Below are 20,279 nucleotides of genomic sequence, written 5' to 3'. Positions count from 1 at the left end.
TTTGAGAGTGTCAGTGAACCAATGGTAAACAAAAATATGGCAGCATTCAAAAAGGGAAATTTCAGAAGAGAATTAAGATGAAGAAACACTCAAGGTATTTGACATCAAGTATCAGAGACATCATTGCAGAGTTTGATTAGCTGAAAAAAGGAAGTTAATCCTAAAACTTTCAAAGAGTGACACTAGAGCATTTGCAATCCACGCTACTCAACAGCTCCTCTAAGAGATGTTTAAAAAACAATGAGGCCAGCAAATGCCAATTTCTTATTCAACCTCAATCCTATTCAGCATGCTTCTTCATCCACTGACTCCTTAGCTTTTGAAAGTAGACCTAGCTTTTATGTCGTGCGCTGTTCAACTTCCAATTTTTTACTTTGCAATTACTCATCATGGAATACAACTCAATCATAAATTCAAGGCCAACTGTTATTGGAGAACTTACTGTATAACATAGCCTGGAGAAGGTATGTAATTTACATATAAGTGTCAAGCCATAATCTGGTATATTTTTAAGTCAAACTTGATATACAGATTCCTATTCTATTTTTAGCTTGAAGCATCAAGGTATAACTGTCACTAACCAAGTCATCAATTCCTATGGCATAACCTCATTAGTTCATCATCCTTCTCTTGACTTTAAATGAACATGGGATTGAAAAGAAATCTTCTAGGTATCACACTTCAAAGTGTGATGCCTAAAAGATTTCTTTTCAATCCTGTATTCATTTAAGTCAAGAGAAGGATGATGAACTAATGAGGTTATGCCATATGAATTGATGACTTAGTAAATGACAGTTATACCATGATACTTCAAACTAAAAATAAAATAGGAATCTGCATATCAAGTTTGACTTAAAAATATACCAGATTATGGCTTGACACTTATTTGTAAATTGCATACCTTCTCCAGGCTATGCTATACAATACAGTTCTCTAATAACAGCTGGCCTTGAATTTATGATTGAGTTGTATCCCATGATGAATAATTGTAAAGTAAAAAATTGGAAGTTGAACAGCACTTGACATAAAAGCTAGGTCTACTTTCAAAAATTAAGGAAGCAGTGGATGAAGAAGCATGCTGAATAGGACTGAGGTTGAAAAAGAAATTGTTAAAGTGACATACATAATTCTACTGAATACAGAGGAAGGTCAGAAACACTTATGGATGCTGTGGTTACCAAATCAACATTTCCTAAGTAAAATAAAAAAAATTGGAACTCTTTCCAGTATTATATACAGCAGTATGTATAGACCTTCATAAATATGGGCTACTGGGGGACAATAGTCTAAGCACGCCTACTTTCTAGGTTACTGTAAGATTTAATAAATGTAAAAATAGCTTAAAGCAGAACAATTACCTTTAACTGTACAGTACATTGACAGACAATAATAATTCACGATTATGGTCTGTGGGTATACTGTATCTATACACAAAATATCCACAGACAATAACAATTCATGAATCAGTCAAGAAAAACCAAGTAAAATCACGAGATATGCTTTGTAATTTTTGCCTCAACATGTGTGGCAACATCATCTGTAGAGGTAATATCACAGAAGGAAAACCTTATCTACATTTCTTTGTTCATGGTACACAGCCCACAACTTACATACAGGTTACAAGCAATCTGATGAAAGTCAGGGGACTAAACACTGTATGGTGTACTATGCATCAGTGCTGTTATGGATTACTCAATACATTTCTATTATGGATTACCCTTTATATTAGTTTTAAAATTAATTTTTTACTTATTTATTACATTTAAGCATTTACAGCAAGCTCCTGTGCATCAGGTATTTAAAAGTCCAGAACTCTCAAGCAACTGGCACACCTTTCTACTGGCTGCCATTAAATCAGGACTTAGAGAGAAAAAGAAAGAGAGAAAAGGAATGTTTACTTTTCAAAGTGCCAAATAATTTGTTTTTTGCCATTCCATGGACTACTCTTTTTTTTATTTTCAAGCTGACAAACAGATCTACTACAGGCCCTAATAGCTAATCAACCAATTCTATAACCATTCCTGTGTGTGTGTGTGTGTGTGTATAGATTAAACTAAACTACTCAGCTACCCTAGTCTCCTCCCCTTCTCATGCCTTCCCTACCCCACTGCCTCTGATGGATAGCTCTGACAATGAAAATCACTGAATGCTTAAATTTGCAAACAAAATGCCAACAATAAAACTGTATGTTAAATGTATGCAGGTATTTGAAAAAAAAAGTAACAAAAATAAAGCGGCAGAACTCACAAGTTGATGGCTTTTGGTGCATTGCATGCATTCAACTGTTTCAAATGCATTGAAATACCATGACTTCAGTTAATACAGTACTGTACAGCATACTGGTTATTGGACTCTTTTTAGTTCATTTACTTTAAAAACGCTGTGTTTTACATTTTCAAAGTCAGTGATTTTACTGAAGTTAACATACCAGTGAAATGAAAACTTGAACTGGTTACGAAATAATTTATGCAGTATAAAATGCCCGGTTAAGGTGCATCTGAATTTCTCTTGCCTAACAACCCTATCTCAGTGTGTGTTTGTGTGTGCGTGCATGTGCATATGTGCAATTATACATATTGTGTGTTTGTGTATAAATACATGAATTCATTACGCTGGTTTAAACTTTACATTTGCCAGCCTTTCTCTTCTCTCCCTTGGCTATTCTTTATAAAAAAAAGAGAAGAAGAGAGGTTTTTGGCTGAGAGAGAGAGAGAGAGAGAGAGAGAGAGAGAGAGAGAGAGAGAGAGAGAGAGAGAGAGAGAGAGAGAGAGAGAGAGAGAGAGATATTGGGGGTGACAAGTAAACTGCAAATTCTTTATAAAAAAATTTGAAAGAGAGAGAGAGGTGAGTGTGCCTGTCTACCATCTGCTATATCAGTGTATGGATTTAAGTACCTTCACACTACCATCGGAATTAGATGAGCAAAGGATAATGTTCAGTTTAAGATGTTGTGAATTATTCAATAAGAAAACTATGAAAAATAGGTATTGTTTATTGGTAATGAAAGATGAAATAAAAATTCTGGATACATGTGTAGCTGGCTAATTCATATGAATGCCAACCTTTGACCCTTTATGAGGATTTTACGGTAATGGCATTTATCTATTTTTAGTTTGTTTAGAATTTACATTTCACTTGCAAAACTTTTTTTATTTTTTATCTATATTGCTTTGAAAACTGACTAGTCATAAATCTTAGTTTGTAATGTGTAAGGGGGTCAAAATTATTATTAAGTAGTCCAACCAGCCATTGGGTAGAATAACTTTATTCTCACAAGGCTAGTCAAGGGTTAAAATTCATATCAGGTAGGGGATATTTTCCTTCCCAAGGTAATGCTGAACCATGTACCAAAGCTGTATTGAGTAACAATTTACAACCATTGCATGCATGATAACAACGACGGATCATAGACTTCTCATAAAATTTCTGGACAGTAGCCACTCTGATTTTAAATGATAAAAGTTCAAACAAATGATGTTGCATCTTTAATTAATGCACTGAAAGAAGGAGCATCCAGAAAGGCAAAACCACCAAGAGAGTACAGCAAGGAAAGGATTACCCAAAACCACTTAACCTCGCATGTTTTAAGCAGTATCTTAAAAAGCAACTTTTCAATTGTATGCTGAAACCAAAGCACCCTCACTAATTTCAAATGCTGGCAATTACAGTATTATACATTCTACCTACTATCACTTACTGGCTGCTGGTTTGGTGACAGCATGAAGCTAAGAAGAAGTTAAAGCTTAGGAAATCCATACTTTACATAAATATGAATCACTCTGCAATATCTTGAGCAGACATCAGCTCTCATTATTATCGTACAGGTTATGCCACTGAATTCTGATCTAACATCAGCCAAAAGGCTTTCTTCTATAATTAACAGTTAAAGTGAACTGCAGTATATATTCACTGCTGCATTAAGAAAAATAAAAATTATGACATCTTTTAATCAAAACACTTGGTTTATTTTCAGAAAACTATTATTCTGATTCATCACAAAATTGAATTGAGGCCTTTCACTATTTCTTTATCAGAATACAGTAATGAGAAAGAGAGAACAGAAACCAAAGCCTTGCACCTGTAAAACAATCAACACAACTTTCTTACACTTAATTGGCTCCCCTCTTTTACACTGTCTAGCCACTCGTCCGTTGAAGACCTCTGCAAAGTAAGTGGGGGGGAATATTTAGTTGATGCAACAGTTTGACCATGTGCCACAATTTTCTAGCATAAATGTAAGTCAAGTCTTCCTTACCCACTGAAAAAAAAGCATCATTTCTTGAAATTCCATTTCATACATGGTTAGCATGGCCATCTCACGTGTTAAAGGAGAAAAAAATTTATGGTGCAAATACATATACAATGATACATGTACACTGAAAAGCCAGGGATTAATTATTAGCCAATGCAAGACACATTAGCTCAACAAAAAAAATTACCACAATTGCATGCATTAAATTAATTTTCTACCAACATTCTTTTCAAAAGTGGAAAAATTACAAGTTTCTTCCTACTGAAGGTGCATGAATACACAGAAATAAACTCGGTTATAAGAGCATTATTAAAAGTTTTGTTAAAAAGGGGGAAACAATTCACACAAATAGCTTTTATGGTTTACATATTAAGTAGCTAACATAAAAAAAGCATTTACCTTTAGAGCACATAAATAAGGCAGATTTCCACAAACATTTAAACAATCAATTCAAACAAAATCACTAAGACATAATAGACAACATCCACAACCAAAGTAATCATTCTTGACATCGTCTCCAAAATTACCACTAGGGTCATTCTTATAACCATAAATTTCCCTTTCCTCTATGCACTCAAATGTTGTAACTAGAAGCAGGCCTACAATCTTATTTATCTAACCTAAAGAAATGTAAAAAAAAAAAAAATATTTTTCATTAAAAAACCATTTTTTTGGTACAAACCCAACACTTTATGGTAGATGAAATGTGCAACAGCTAAAATCCGGTACACTCTAGAACTATCCAACCTGGCAGTCTGTACAGGCAAGCTTCAAAGCCCTCTATGGGCAGAAAACTGTAATTCTATGTGACATCTATCCTCACTGCAGGTGTGGAGTTAGAAGGCAGCCATTGTTATTCACAGTGATGCACTTTTACCAAGAAACCTGTTTTGTTTTTAAAAATTATTTGTTTTAATCCCATCTTTCTAGGTAGCCTGAGTAGTTATTTAGGTAGGAGAACTCTTGTTACTCAATAGTAACTGACATAACACTGGGTATGAACCACAGCAGCAAAGTACCTAAAAATCCTGAGGATTAACAGTAGGTCATGAAAAGGACTGGTACCCTGTTAGTAAGAATATGGTTTATCCTGACTGTTTCTGGTCAAAACAATGAAGTTAAGGGTTCACTTATTATATCTCAATCATGTCAAATTAAATACTGTACCTCAGTAGACTACCCTGTGTAAGAGTGACCAAGATTAAGAAGAGACAAGAGTCTGCAACCAGCTAGTTCCTCACTCTGCAGGGTTGTAATAATTTTCCCCGCAACCATAAAAGACAAGAGAACATGTCTTGGGATTTAGGATTAAGTGCGTAGCAAGTGTGTTGTAACAAGTGTGTGGCTCCCAGCTGAAACAAAGGGCAAGTGGACAGTTTGGTTATCGCTCTTGGTAAGAGAACAACTCTGCTAAACTATCTCGTATGTGTGTTTCTTTGGTGATTCTAGCACAAATAAGTCATCATGGGGGTTAAAAAGGTTAGTGATGGAGCAAACCAAAAATAGGGTTAAAACGGTTAGAGATGGGGCAAATTAAAGAGAGCAGTAAACAGAAAAATTATATTTTCATAATAAAATTAAGTATGGTATTTTCACAATATGGGCAGTCCCCAGTTATTGGCGGAGGTTCTGTTCTGAAGGTGTGACAATAACCGAAAATCGCCGATAACCGAAAATTGGCGATATTCAGGGCTTTTTTGGCGATTTTCGGCACTTATCGCTACCCAAAAGCGCTGATTTTCGGTGCCTCTGTTAGGTATGTATTGGCGCCAATACCCAATTACCGGCCTCCAATAAGCAGAAATCAGCGATTTTCGGCGCTGAAAATTGCCGATTTTCGTCACTAGACAAGCCCTGTAAACCGGATCACCATTAACCGAGCCCGCCGTTAACCGGGGACTGCCTGTAAAATTAAGTTTCATATATACTTACCAAGTAATTACACAGCTATACTTTCTACTTGCGTGGCAGTTAAAAATTTGAAGTTCGCGGTAGCAATCCATTTGGTTTCATGCTTAATGTCCATCAGGGGGGAGGGAGGGCAGGCTCTGATCTGTAATTACTTGGTAAGTATATACTGTATGAAAGTTGATTTTATTATGAAAATGCCATTTTCATATATGTAACTTACCAAGTAATTACACAGCTGAATCCCACATTGATAGGGGTTGAGATAAATGGACATATTCTGTTACAAAAATAGTCAGATATGAAGATGAATCTGCAACATAAAATCTGTTAGCAATGATAAAATGCTTCTTGTATCCTTACCTGGTAAGAGAGCTACAGCAGGAGATTACTGCCTTTTGGTCAGTGCTCATCTTGACCTGTAGTGACTTAGCAGTACAGTATAGCCGAGATAAGTCCCTACTTTAAAGAGGGAGCTTTGGAGTGAAGGAGTGTTCTGAACACCCAAAAGCATCAAAGAAAAAATTTGCCCTTGCCCTGGCCACAGTACCAAATAAAAAAAAAAGACCAAATAAAATTGTTACCTACACCAACAACCTTAAAATTGGAAACCATACCACCACCACAGACTGGTGGGCACTCCGGGTACATGTACCCCCCAGGATTCCAAAAATAAAACTCAACATCCAAAATTCAAGGCAAAGAAGTTACAGATAAGAAGGGGTACTTCCTACGCTTCTTCCCCCAATACCGTGCCAGCCACCAATAACAGACCTAAGGTACTGCAATTCTCAAACGTCATCTCTATTTCTTTTAAACAGTGAGAGGAAAAAATGGATTCCAGTATGTCGACTGGAGGATAGCCGAGAGCGACATACTACGTCTAATGCATACAACGTGGCAACAGCCCAAATCTCGTGTGCTCTCACCTCTTGTATTTGAGTGTGCCTCTATAACAAGGGTTCTAAGAAAGAATGACAACACATTCTTTGACATGAGCTTGGACGGGTTCCTCACGGAACACCAGAGGTTACTGGTAGGGCCTCTGATCTTCTTCGTCCTGTCTAAGTAATACCTCAGCCCTTACTAAACACAGGACTCTTCCTCCTCCTCAGGTCCTAGAATATCCGTAAGGTTTTGAATGGAGAACGAGCGTGGCCATGGATTAGATGGAGACTCGTTCTTAGCTAGGAAGTCAAGCAAAAAGGAGCAGACAGCATCTCCTTGAGTAAGACCAATGTGTTTGTCAACTGCCTGCCGCTTGCTCACTAGTTTAGCCGTGACCAAGGCTACTAGAAAGAGTTTTCTTTGTTAAGTTCTTAAGTGAAATGGAATGGAGAGGCTCATAAGCAAGGCCTGCTAACCATTTCAACACCACATCTAAGTTCCATGAAACATAGACTTCTCGAGGCTACTTAGTAGTCTCGAAAGACCTAATCAAATCACTCAGGTCTTGATTAGAACCTAAGTCTACCTCCCTATGTTTAAAACCTGACCCACACATCGATTGGTAGCCTCTAATAGTCGATGAAGCGAGCCCCTTGTTCCTTAAGAAAAGAAGGAAGTCTGCTATTTGAGCTACAGTGGTTTAAGCAGACAAGACATTATTGTTGCTGCACCACCTGCGGAAGATGGCCCACTCTTGGCCTGGTAGAATCTGCTGGTAGACTGTCGTCTACATCAAGCAATAGCTTCCGCAGTTTGTTTTGAAAATCCCTTCGCTCTGACAAGTCTCCGGATAGTCTGAACCCTGTCAGAGCTAGAGCAGATAAGCCTTGGTGAAATTTCCAGAGATGGGGCTGTTTGAGAAGAAGTGGCCTTTGAGGCAGTAGCCTTGGAAAGTCCACAAGAAGCTTCAGAAGGTCCGGGAACCATTCTTTGAGTGGCCAGAAGGGAGCTATCAGTGTCACTGATACGTTGCAGTGAGAATGGAACTTACTGAGAACTGCTCTCACATGTTGAATGGGGGAAAGGCGTAAAGGTCCAGGTTTGACCAGTTTACTAGCATAGCATGTCACTCAAACCGGTGGGTCCGGAACTGGCGAACAAAAAAGAGGAAGACAGTAACTCCTTGATGTGGTGAACAGATCCACTGTTGGTCTGCCCCACAACTTCCAGAGGCTGTCGCAGACTGTCGAATTCAGATTAGCTAGAATCAGACATACTGTAGGAATACCTGCTAAGCTAAACTGAAAAGCTACCAAAAACAACAATACTTCACCAAATCCTTGGAAAAGCGATGCAACAACTTTAAATCCAACCACCAAAAACAATCAATGTTACATCAGACACCAACAGAAAAGAGGTGATTCTCTCTGTTTTGTTGTACCTATCGTCCCCCGACAGAGGATGGGGTAGATACCAATATCCATATGAGACTTTAAAACAAATGAATTGCTACCGAACACTCTTCAAATTTTTAACTGCACGACAAGTAGACCCTTCCTAAATATCAACTGTGTAATTACTTGGTAAGTTAAACATATATGAAATTCATATATGCAACAACTTTAAATCAATTACATAGACTGTAGAAAAGAGGTTCTCTAACTCATGCCGCAGCCTGTTTTAAAAATTCGTGGTAGTGCTTCAATTGTTTTGTGTAGGTGACTAACCCCGCTCACTATCGGGGAACACTGGGAACGACTTGAAAGAAACCTCAATTTGTCTGTGCTCTTATGTCCATGAGATTGTAGCCCTTATGTCCATGAGAGGGGGGGAAAGGTGGGCTCTGATTCTCTAATTACTTGGTAAGTACAGTATATATGAAACTTAATTTTATTATGAAAATATCATTTTCATATAAGTAACTTACTAAGTAATTACATAGCTGAATCCCACATTGAAAGGTGGGAGACATGGACACACTCTACTACAAAACTTTAAGACATGTAATGAATTTGAAATAAAAATGGTTGCCAGCAATGAAAACAATGCTTGTCATTCCTTATAAGTTAAGAAAGCCTGCAGTAGAAAACTGCCTTTGATTGGTGCTCAACTTAACCTGTAGCGACATGGCAGTATAGCCAGGAGCATCTGCTACTTATGTGGTAGCTTTGCAGCAAAGGAGAAGTCCAATGGCTAGCAAAGCAAAAAGAAAGTTTTGCAGCGGAGTTAACCGAAGGCTAGCAAAATTTCAAAAAGTACCCTTGCCCTGGGCACAGTACCACAATAAAACAACCAGATAACACTGTCAGCTGTACTGAAATAAAGATCACAACCCATCCAATGAGAGTGGTGGGTACTCCAGTTACATTGTAAACCCCAGCTCTCACAAAACTCGGCACCTTACTACCAGGTGAAGAGACAGTATGAGAAAATCCTATGCTTCCTTCCGTGATGCCAAGCCAGTTACTAATAATCACAAGGTACTGAAAAATTTTTAACACTGTTTAAACTCTTCTGAAGAGGTGAAAATCGAAAACTGTTACACTTCCAGTAGGTCGATTGTAGGATGGATGCAAGAAGGCTAATGAGGTAGAGGTTGTTCTGACGTCTTTAGCTTTCACTTAAAAGTATGCCCAATGCCCTCCTGAAACTAAGAATGGTTTCATAGACCAAGTCCAGACATGAAGAACAATGCGTTCTTGGAGGGCGAAAAAAGGGTCCTTGTCAGAACACTATAGGTTATGCATGGGCCCCCTGCGTTTCCAATCCTGTTAAGGTAATACTGTACCTGAAAACTCCAACAGAAAAGAGAGCTTCCTACTCTTTCCCAGAGCCAAGGACGTGGGGAGATTTGGCGCCAGATGAACGGAAGATGGCGCCAGGCGCTGGGTGTACTTAGCTGGCGCCAGCTGAGCTGGACGCCACATAACTAATTGGTCAGGAGCCAGTGGGCAGAGCGGGTGCCAGGCTGTAGCTGGCACCAGGCAAGCTGGAAGTCAGATGAGACAAAGGCTCAGGCTGGAGGGAGCTCCTGGGAGCCTGGAGCATTGCCCCTGGCTGTCAAGACTGTCTTCTCTTCCATTAAGTTCTTGCCTCTCCGATAAAAAAGGCAATGCTGCCACTGAGTCATAAGTGTCTCAGAAGAAGAAACTTAGAGTCTGAGACACCCGATTCAGAACATCATTCACTTCGATTGTAGCACTTCTGAAAAAACAGACCTCTTTCCTGAAAAGCACCTGGACAGCCCAAAGCCTGTCCGTGTAAGAGCGTACCACCCTTGGTGGCATCTCTTGAAATGAGGTTGTTCGAGAAGAAACGAATAGCGGAAGGATTCTTATAGAGTCCATCTATCAACTACAGCAATTTGTGAACCATAAATTAGGGTTCAGAATGGGGCTATGAGAAACATCATAATGTTCTGATGAGCCTGAAAAAGTTCAGCCCTTCCTTGACCATGCCAAATTGTGGAAGAGCTTCGAGGTCCAGGTTGGAACAATCTTGCAGTAAGGTGTCTGTTGCCCAAACTAGAAGATTCCTTTAAGGAGGCAGTCAAGATCAGCCTGCCCCACAGAGGCACATAACCGACAGTTCTGGGGATTCAGGGTCCACTCGAGAGTAAGAGTGAGTTTCTGATGGCTCAGTTCAACCACTAGAAATTCCATTGTACTAGAAAAAACTTGATTTATCGTCTGTAGAAAAACCCTCTTGTCACTTGGTGGCAAGAGCTAATGTAAAAAAGTAAGGAATGTGATCTTGTCTAAAGGAATACCACTGTCTAGGAGTGAGCGAGGGTCAAGAAGAACCCAAGTCTTAAGCGAATGGCTCTCAGCTCTCTGGCATAAATGTGAAGGTTCGTTCTCCTGGGGACACGTCCTGGAAATTTCCTGGTTCCCTGAGCGGGCTCCCTCTACTGGAACAAGGAGTGAGAAGCAGCTTAAGACTGGTCCCATGATGAGGAACTTCCATTGAAAGCCTAAATTCGGACAGATACCACTGTAGGTCTGAATTACAACCAGGTCTTGGAAAAAAAAAAAAACAGTGGAGTCCGGTTATGATTCTTTGTCCCTACGGGTCTTGTGGGACAGGCTGAAGTTCATGGTCAGAAAGGAAGACAAAAGTAAGCAGAGCGAGGACTCGAGAGAAGTCTTATGCCGTAGATATCAAAGCTAAATTCTCGCACTGGAAGACCCCGTCTTGTAGGATGGGTCTGAGATACCTTTCCGAGTTTGTATGTGGACATATGAAGTATCCTACATATCTAGGAACTCCACCCAATCGTCCTGGAGAATGGACGACAGGACTGTTTGGCTGGTCTCTGCAAACGAACAAACTTGTAGAACATTGTGCAGACTCGCAGACAACTATGTGGACTAGTTGTCGACCCATCGATACTTGACAGCCATGGACACATGGCCAAGAGGGCGGGATTGACCTGTTAGCGCGATAACGCCTAGCGTGGACTCTATGATACCTCATACAGACTGACAACATATGCAGGACTGTACTTTGTTAAAAACTAATATCTGATACGCTTACAGGAACTTGGAAAGTCCATAAGGTACACAAAAGTCTGGCCCTGGGCAACAATGGTCTTGAACAAAACAAGGAGTGAAGATTTCTGCTGCAGGACTAATTCCATATAAGTGTCAGAGGGAGGGAAAGACAAAAAATACTTGTCTTGCTCCCTTAAAAAACCTAAGTCAGACTCCCAACTCCCTGTAGTGGTGACAGCTTTCTTCAACAAGCTCATAAATTCATACACAAAAGTCCCTGTCTGCAAAGGACAGTGCTTTCAGACACTAACTGATGTCACAAAAGGGAGCAATTCGGCCCGTCTGGAACTCTAAGCGAAGGTGGAACAGGCTGAAAAGAGACAAAACCGTCTAAGAATGGCTGTAGGGTACTCAAAGGAGGGAGTCCGATACTGAAGAAGGACACATGATGATCAGAGACTATAGCTGGCCACTTGAAGACCGGAGCTAGGCGTTCAATTGGAAATTGCACTCAAAAAAGAACAACAGTCTGTTCTTAGCAGAGGCAGGCGCCGAGCTCAAGAGAGACTGGCATCAGCCACTAGTAGGCTGGTGCCAGACGCACGAGAGCTGGTGCTGGGAGCTCTATTTGAATACGAGCTCTGGCACTATAGGGAGCTCCAGTGCTACTGGAAGCTTGGGTGCTACTACGCGCTCAGGAGCTTATGTTCCGCTTGGTGCCAATACTGCCATTCCACATGCCTCCCCTTAGCCTGTAGCAACATGGCAACATAGCCAGGAGCGTCTGCTACTCAAGTGGTAGCTTTGCAGCAAAGGAGTTAACCGAAGGCTAGCAAAACTTCAAAAAGTGCATCTCTATGGACACCTTTATAATGGCTGTCCGTCAACACCAGCAGACAGCAGGCTCGACTGAGGGGCAACTACCCCAGGCAAACCTCTCCAGACTCCCATGGACTTCAGTATGCCTCCTCCCTGGTGCATGGGAGTCTGACAGGGATTGGGTTTAGGAGATCTGAGGGGCCAGACAGCTACCCCTTCACTACACATCCAGTTCCTCTCTTACCCGGAAAATGGGCGGGGTTAATCACCTACCCAAAACAAAAGTAATGCTACCTCGAACTTCAAAAATTCTAGCTGCCGGTTTAGAAACTATAGCCATGTAAATATTTGGTAAGTTGCTTATATAAAAACTAGGTTCAGGAGTGGTTTCTAGGCTAAGTGACGCATGTCTCTCAGCTCTAGAAGCCACTTTCCTCTTCCTATCCCTTTCTAACTTGTCTAGGTGAGATCTAAGTACTTTCCACTTTTTCTCATCCCAGTCATTACATTCAGCACAAGTTTTCTCCCTACTACACTTCTGCCCCCTACAATTACTGCAAATTGTATATGAATCATAGCAAGATTTAATCAATCTGGTTTTACAACCTTCGCTGCAGTAGTGAAAACTAGAGCAACTAGAATCAGACATAATCAGTAAAAACACTATCCTGATCCTAAAGGATACTACAGTAATAAGCTGAACAAGCTTGAAGGTTACTGAAAATACAACAGTAATACTTCACCAAAACCCAGTAAAGAGAACCGAACACCATGAAAAAAAGCTGCGGAACACTGGGAACGACATGGCAGACAACCTCAATTTGTTTCTGCTAGCTCTTGAGTAAACATTGGGTTGTTAGCAGCAGATTTTTTCATGGAACACTGGGAACGATATGGCAGACAACCTCAGTTTCTTTCTGCCAGCTCTTGAGTAAACATTGGGTTATTAGCAGCAGCTTTTTTCATGGTTTTCAGTTCTCTTTACTGGATTTTGGTGAAGTATTACTGTTGTATTTTGAGTAGCCTTCAAGCTTGTTCAGCTTATTACTGTAGTATCCTTTAGGATCCGGATATATTTTTACTGATTATGTCTGATTCTAGTTGTACTAGTTTTCACTACTGTAGCCAAGGGTTCATGGTCCCGATAGTGGGCGGGGCTAGTCACCTACACAAAACAATTGAAGCGCTACTGCAAATTTTTAAAAAAAAAGGCTGCTGAGCAAGTTAGAAACTATAGCTATGTAATTACTTGTTAAGTTACTTATATGAAAGCAAGACTTTAAAAAGAAACTCATAGCAAAAGCTGAAACTGGTGTCCACACTGCTGATCTGGCTAAGGAGTTTTTCATGCCCAAAACTACAGTGTTTTCAGTATTACAATATTATGAGGCCATCAAAGGAGCTGATGTTAAGGGATAGAAATATATTACCAAACAATGGTCTTAAACAATTAAAGAGGTTGAGAAATTGTTGCTAATTTGGATAAATGAAACAGTTAGCCAGTGACAGGGTTCCTGAGACCATCATTTGCAAAAGGGCAAGACAGCTGCATATTGATCACCTAAAACTCTATTGCTCAACAATGGTCTCAGACAATTGACGAGGTTGAGAAATTGTTGCTAATCTGGATAAATGAAACACAGTTAGCCAGTGATAGGGTTTCTGAGACCATCATTTGTGAAAGGGCAGGATAACTGCATACTGATCTTCTGAAAACCACCCCTGGAACAAGGATTTAAAGCTGTAGCCTTTGCTTGTCTATCACTCAGAGAACTTGAGGTTTTTAAGAAAAATAATGTCATGAAACCTTAGTTAATGCGATGTGGAATGCTAATAGTAATGAAGCTTGGGTAACCAGACAATATTTTGTTGAGTGGATGAATGAAGTGGAATACCTCAAGGAGAATCAATTGCCTTTGAAGGCCCTTCCAGTATTGGACAATGCTCATCCTCATTGTTCATGCTTTGGGGTTGAGTTGCTGCAGGAGTTTAACTTCATAACAGAGAAGTTCTTACCCCCCCAACATGACTCCTTCCATCCAGCCCATAGACCAGAGGGTCATCTCTAACTTCAAGAAACTCTACACCAAAGCACCATTCCACAGGTGCTTTGAAGTAACTTCTGATATGGAGATGACCCCAAGAGAATTCTTTACAACCCAATTCAACATCCTTTACTGTATAAGCCACATAAATAAAGCCTGGGGGATATTTCTTACAGGACCATGAACTCTGCTTGGAAGAAACTGAGGCCAGATGCTGTCACAGCAAGGAACTTGAAGGCTTTGCAGGTGAGCCTGTTCTGGGGGATATTGTGTTTCAAGGAAAGTCCATGGGCTTGAGGGCTGGTGATGATGAAGTGGAGGAACACAAAGCAGAGCTCACCACAGAAGAACTGCATAACCTTCACAGGGAGAGCAACAGACAGCAGCTGAGGAACTGTCCTCAGAAGAGGAGTAGAGAAGGGAGGGTGTCCTTAGTTCATTAATATAAGAAATGTGTGCAAAATTGGGGACATGCCAATTTTTGCTGAAAAATATCAACCACACAAATATGTAACAAACTGTTATAAACCTGCTAAATGACAGTGAGGTCTCACCATAAGAACATTTTGAAATACAAGAAAAAACAAACATCTTCAGACAACTTCTTAAGAGAAGAGGACTTCTAGGCCTTCTATGTACAATAATACCTGCCCAGATATGGGGTTTGAAGAGGAGGTAGAAGGAACACACTTACATTTTCCTCAACTCTGAATTTGCCTCTTACTCCTAACTTCATCTATGGTGGAGAAAAACCCCAGGGTAGATGTGTACAGGAAGCCTGAGGTTATGAAACACAGTGAAACACATCCATGTCATACACAGCATCAACAGGAACAGACAGGTCTCTGACAGAGGTCCCAAAGCAGCAGCAGCAGCCAGAAGAAGAGTAGCGTCTGGAAATGAGCACTTCCAAGGACTGCCATGAGACAGCTGGGAATGCCAACAATGCAGGAGTAGAGGTGGAAAGCAGAGGGAATGTGATGAATCTCCTTCAAGCCAAAGTGTTCCCCCAACAGACCAGAAAACCTAAAAAGAACTAGTAGGAACAGAGGCCCAGAAGCAGAAGCAAACAACAGACTCTAAAATGTACCAAAAAGAGAAACAGGAATTAGGGAAAATGTATTTTGCCCCCTATGACATGGACAAGCATTTTCTGCCTTCTTTCACTTGCTTTCATATTATTTCTCCAATTGCAACAAAGAACAACCAGAACATTATTCACAATTCAGATCAAGAGTACAACTCTGGCACCTGCAAATCAAACGAAAAGAATGAGGATCTTCAGCTACGTGTGACACACCTATGCTGTTCACACCAAACTTTCCCTTGGAATAGCCTTACAGGTATCTTTCTAAGGCAGCAATCCATAAGAAACCCAGAAAACAAACAAAAGTTCATCAGCTGGTACACAAATACTCCACAGACAAATAAAAAATGAATCCACAACAGCAGCAACATCCTTTCTCTTTGGCAACCAAAAGAATGGTGAGTGAGACAGTCTGTGGGTGGAGGGAAGCCCTAAAACCAAAAATCCTCATCTGATTGCTAATAATTAAATCAACTACTTTTTAACAAAATTTTAAGCAATTAATTCCAGCTGGCAAAAAGTTGAGGGTTTGTATTCTTACTGGAACAAACCAGAGTCCCAGTATAGGAAAATTTCAACAGTTTTATAATGACTGCCCAAAATGTAAATATTTAGGCTACTACTGTTTGTTTTGCAATGTCAAGAGCAACTCAGAATCAAGGTGTTTTTGTCAAAGTTAGACAGGGGATACCCTACGCCTACACTATGGGATCAAATGTTTGAATAGATTCTGATAGAAATAAGCTAATGTTAGATAGACGTACATAATGCCAATAAACTAAGCTAGGTAGAATAATTAGCCAAGCCAAAAGTATTCCTAATTTAGGTCTAGACAGTGAGCTACAAGCATTCCCTAGCCAGGGTCATAACCTACTTAAAGACTCCATTTCAGAGAATTTAAATTGCCTTAAAATTCATTTCACAAATATAAAATTACGAGCGAAATTACGAGACATAACATGCAACAGGGCATAGGGCAGCCAAACCTTACGGTGACCCACCATAGGCCACAGGGAAAACCTTAGGGTCAGCTGTTGCAGCCGCACCCGTCAGTTACAATTTATGTTTCGCTTCTTTTACCTGGGTCAGCTGTTGTACACCCTGCTGTACAGAAGCTGGAAGTCTGAGGGAGGTCTGTTGTACTTCCTCCGTGATTTTGTCCCTTAATTTCTTGAACATTTTGAACAGAAAAACCGACAAGCACCGAAAGCTGGTGTTTCTGTTATTGCTCCTGTCACTCTATCATCATACTTCCAGTCGGAAAGAGAGAGGTGTGACTGCCGAGGAATTCTATCAGCCGCCATATATAAAAAAGGCCTTGCTCTTTCTTTTGTAGTTGTTATTCCACTCCCTTCTTCGGCAAAATCATTTTAAATATAAAGAAGGTTCTTAAAACTAAACCTTTGTTGAGGCTACTTAGCTCTGCAAAATGGGGTTTTACACAGGTAAGTAACATAAACGTCAAAAACTCAGTCAATCATCTTTTTCCTTAACGAGGCAGCAATAAACTGTAATATAATTGCGTTTATGTGCTGTAGAAATTAAATTGTTCAGATGCTCCAGAAGCCCACATACACTTCTGCGGTTTAATAAATCGTTCAAACACTTGAGAGGATATTTTTTCTGTCCTAAAGTTATGAAGGCAGTAGTGGCTGTCGGATTTACCTGCCCTAACTCCCTCATCTGTACTTAAAAAATTGTGCGTTCTATGGCATTTGGAAATGACACGGTGATTGGAAAGTGCTGAAAGCTCATTTAAAATATGGCTGGAAAGATAAATTGAGGCTGACACTAGGGCAGATAATCATATTTCAGTCAAGGGGGATGAAGTGAAAGAATGAGGTCATCGGTAAGATAGGAAAAGTATTTATAGAGGCATCGAATTCTCTGTATGAAGGTGCAGTTAGGAACATGGAGAAAAGGGCTAAAAAGAATCTTCTAACAGCCGAATCTGTAAATAATGAGCGGAATGTTAAAAAAGGAAAAAGATGGGCGTAGTTGACTACAAATTTACAAAAGAAATAGTTCTGAATTTTAGCCTCGGGGGGAAGATGGTGCTGCCAGCAAGACTGGTAGTTTTTTTTTTTAGCTCAGTTATAAAAAAATGTAAAGAACATTTGATCGAAAATTATATGTAAAATGCGTCAGGCGAAGAGTCAAAGGAAGATCTTAAAAGCACTCTCAGTGCAAGATTGGAACATTTGCAGAATTTCAGGCTACTGAGAGTAAGAATTATATATATATATATATATATATATATATATATATATATATATATATATATATATATATATATAAATAAGATGAAGCTGCTGTGAATATTAGTCATCATACATTAAAATGTGGTCCACTTAATTCATAAGTGATTGAGAAGAATCAACTAAATATATATATATATATATATATATATATATATATATATATATATATATATATATATATATATATATATATAAATAAGATAAATATTAGTCATCATACATTAAAATGTAGGAGTCTTGATAAGATAAAGCCAGAGTTAGGACATATAACGTAAGAGAGACATCACGTACCATGCGTTTCTTTTGCCAAAATATGGTCAGTTAGAACAGATATGCCCTGCTAAAGAGAAAACGGATTATCCATGTTGTGGCAATTATGCAGCGAATTACAGAGCAAAGGATTGAAACTGCATGAGATTTCATAAGTCTGACGTGAATAATGCGGTGAATGAGATGTAAAACGTTAGAGGGGGGGGTTGTTGAGAGGACTTGACAAAGAACTCATCAAGAACGTTAATTCTGAGTAGTTGCAAATGAAATGCTGTTTGATAAAACATTGCATGTATGGAAATGGAACGAGGTATCATAATTAACGTGTTCAGTTCAGCAAAAGATTTTGGAGCGATACTTTAAAGGCTTAGAAAATCAGCCCAAAGAATGTTTCAAGAAAATATCAACGACATTCCTACTTAGAGACTGCTACGGCGGCGAAAACAAGATTAGCTATCCTTAAAGAGAGATTTAGCTCACACAGATATCAATTACAGGCGTAAAACTGGTTGTATAATATTCCATATGCTGATTACATATCAATTCTCTGTAGCAACAAATTTGTTTAATTCATATGACCTTAATATGCTTCAGAGGTATGATCTGAAGACCCTAAACGTCAATGAGCATTACATTGTGCAAAGTTTATTTTATCAATTGCCTACGTGAATGAAGACGACGTTGAAAAGAAGCAGTATTAGCCGAATATATGTATATGTTAGTTAAGAATGTGTGTTGTATGTTTTCACTCTAAACGTGTTTGGTAAAAATAGGCGCATTTTCCAAGGACGAAAGAATACCTTTGTCAGTGTTTTTAAACTAGTTTCGCAGTAAATGTATCAGACGCCTTGAATAAAATTGTGCATCAAACATGATTTTCACACAAGTTTTGGCAATGCACTCTTTCTCATCTAATTATGGATCATCGCTTAGCGCCTGAATGGAGTTCGCAGTGATCGTCGTGAAAAGAAAGCGTCATTATTTATTAAACTTAGAGGATCTTTTCTTTTGTTTCTTTTGTTTTAAGAAAAACCTGAGTTTAAAAAGTGCTTCCTTTGGAGAACGATAAACTAGTCTCATTATATATATATTTAATAAAAAAAAAATCCATGAGCGGTTTATGAATAGTACTTGGGTGGCTGATAGGCAGTGGCGTCGCTATTGGGGGGGCCAGGGGGGCCTGGGCCCTCCAGTCAGGCGATGGGCCCCCTAATGGCCACCCCCCAGGTTGAAACTTTGTAGCCAAACTTTAACACTTTGTTGGTCAAAAGCAGAATTATAGTTATAAGTTTTTAACACAAATGGCATGTTTGTTCATGATATTCTGATCCAACAATGTTATCATCTTATGTATGAAGTTTTGAATAAGTGCAATGCAGTTTGCTACTGCTGCGAAGAGTTAATTTCCAGGGAGAGGAGATGAAGAAGAGAGAATGGGGTAGGTTGAAATTTTGAAGAGATTTTGGAGGGTCAAAAGCCTTTGTATTATTGATGATATGCACTATTTTGATATACTATTTACATGACAAGGATATTTCTATACTACAGTTGAAAATTAAAACTTGAACATAGAAATTAGGCTAGTGGTGAATATAAGGTTGAGGACATTTACATTGCAGTATTTGATACATTTGCATATATTAAGAGTTGAAAACTAATTGGAAACTGAGATTGACTAATACTATTATTTTCCTTCATTCACATGGATATATACATTCGAGAATAGTGTGTTTTACTAACTACGGCACTGGTACATTAGTTTTGTGTAATTTTCTTTGGTCCCCCCAACAAATATCATGGCCCATCTAGGACCCCCACTGATGGAATGCCAGCTACGCCACTGGTGATAGGCCTATCAAGTGCCATTTTCCTTTTCCTTGTGATGGCAGTTTCCATCATGTAAGTAATTGTGGTAAAATCAAAGGAGAGGGCGAAGACAGTCTATGACAAACGAAGTCTAAGTACCTGTTATAAGATACAATATGCACATTTTGCATCCAAAACAATGGGAAGAATCAATTTTAAGAAAAGATTTGGTAATTTTAGTAAAATCGGAGGAGAGGGCGAAGACAGTCTATGACAAACGAAGTCTAAGTACCTGTTATAAGATACAATAAGCATCTTTTGCATACAAAACAATGGGAAGAATAAATTTTAAGAAAAGATTTGGTAAAACACAGATGCAGTGGGATTCCCTAAAAATAGATATAGTACAAGAGGTTCATTATTGACTCAGCAGTTCAAGGACAAGAATAG

The 20,279-nt window shown here is 39.2% G+C and overlaps 1 protein-coding gene across 24 annotated transcripts in view; it reads right to left on the bottom strand.

Annotated features, from left to right (window-relative positions):
- Positions 1–20,279, bottom strand: part of Golgin245 (Golgin-245) — a 307,575-nt gene that overhangs the window by 272,660 nt on the left and 14,636 nt on the right. For 10 of the 24 annotated variants that reach the window (XM_067094408.1, XM_067094412.1, XM_067094405.1 and 7 more), the window contains exons 1-2: positions 16,573–16,742; positions 4,108–4,161 (exon numbers count right to left, since the gene is read on the bottom strand). The exons of 4 other annotated variants lie outside the window; for them this stretch is intronic. In XM_067094408.1, coding sequence (XP_066950509.1) covers positions 4,108–4,161; positions 16,573–16,671 — 153 coding nt within the window. In that variant the 5' untranslated portion in view covers positions 16,672–16,742. Of the gene's footprint in view, positions 1–4,107; positions 4,162–16,572; positions 16,749–20,279 lie in introns of those variants that run through there. 10 more of the 24 variants (XM_067094411.1, XM_067094415.1, XM_067094420.1 and 7 more) reach the window with 5 other exon arrangements.

Source organism: Macrobrachium rosenbergii, chromosome 50, assembly GCF_040412425.1.
Source record: "Macrobrachium rosenbergii isolate ZJJX-2024 chromosome 50, ASM4041242v1, whole genome shotgun sequence".
Classification (NCBI taxonomy): domain Eukaryota; kingdom Metazoa; phylum Arthropoda; class Malacostraca; order Decapoda; family Palaemonidae; genus Macrobrachium; species Macrobrachium rosenbergii.
The sequence above is the reverse complement of the archived record's forward strand: the minus strand, read 5'-3'. Positions and strand labels throughout refer to the sequence as shown.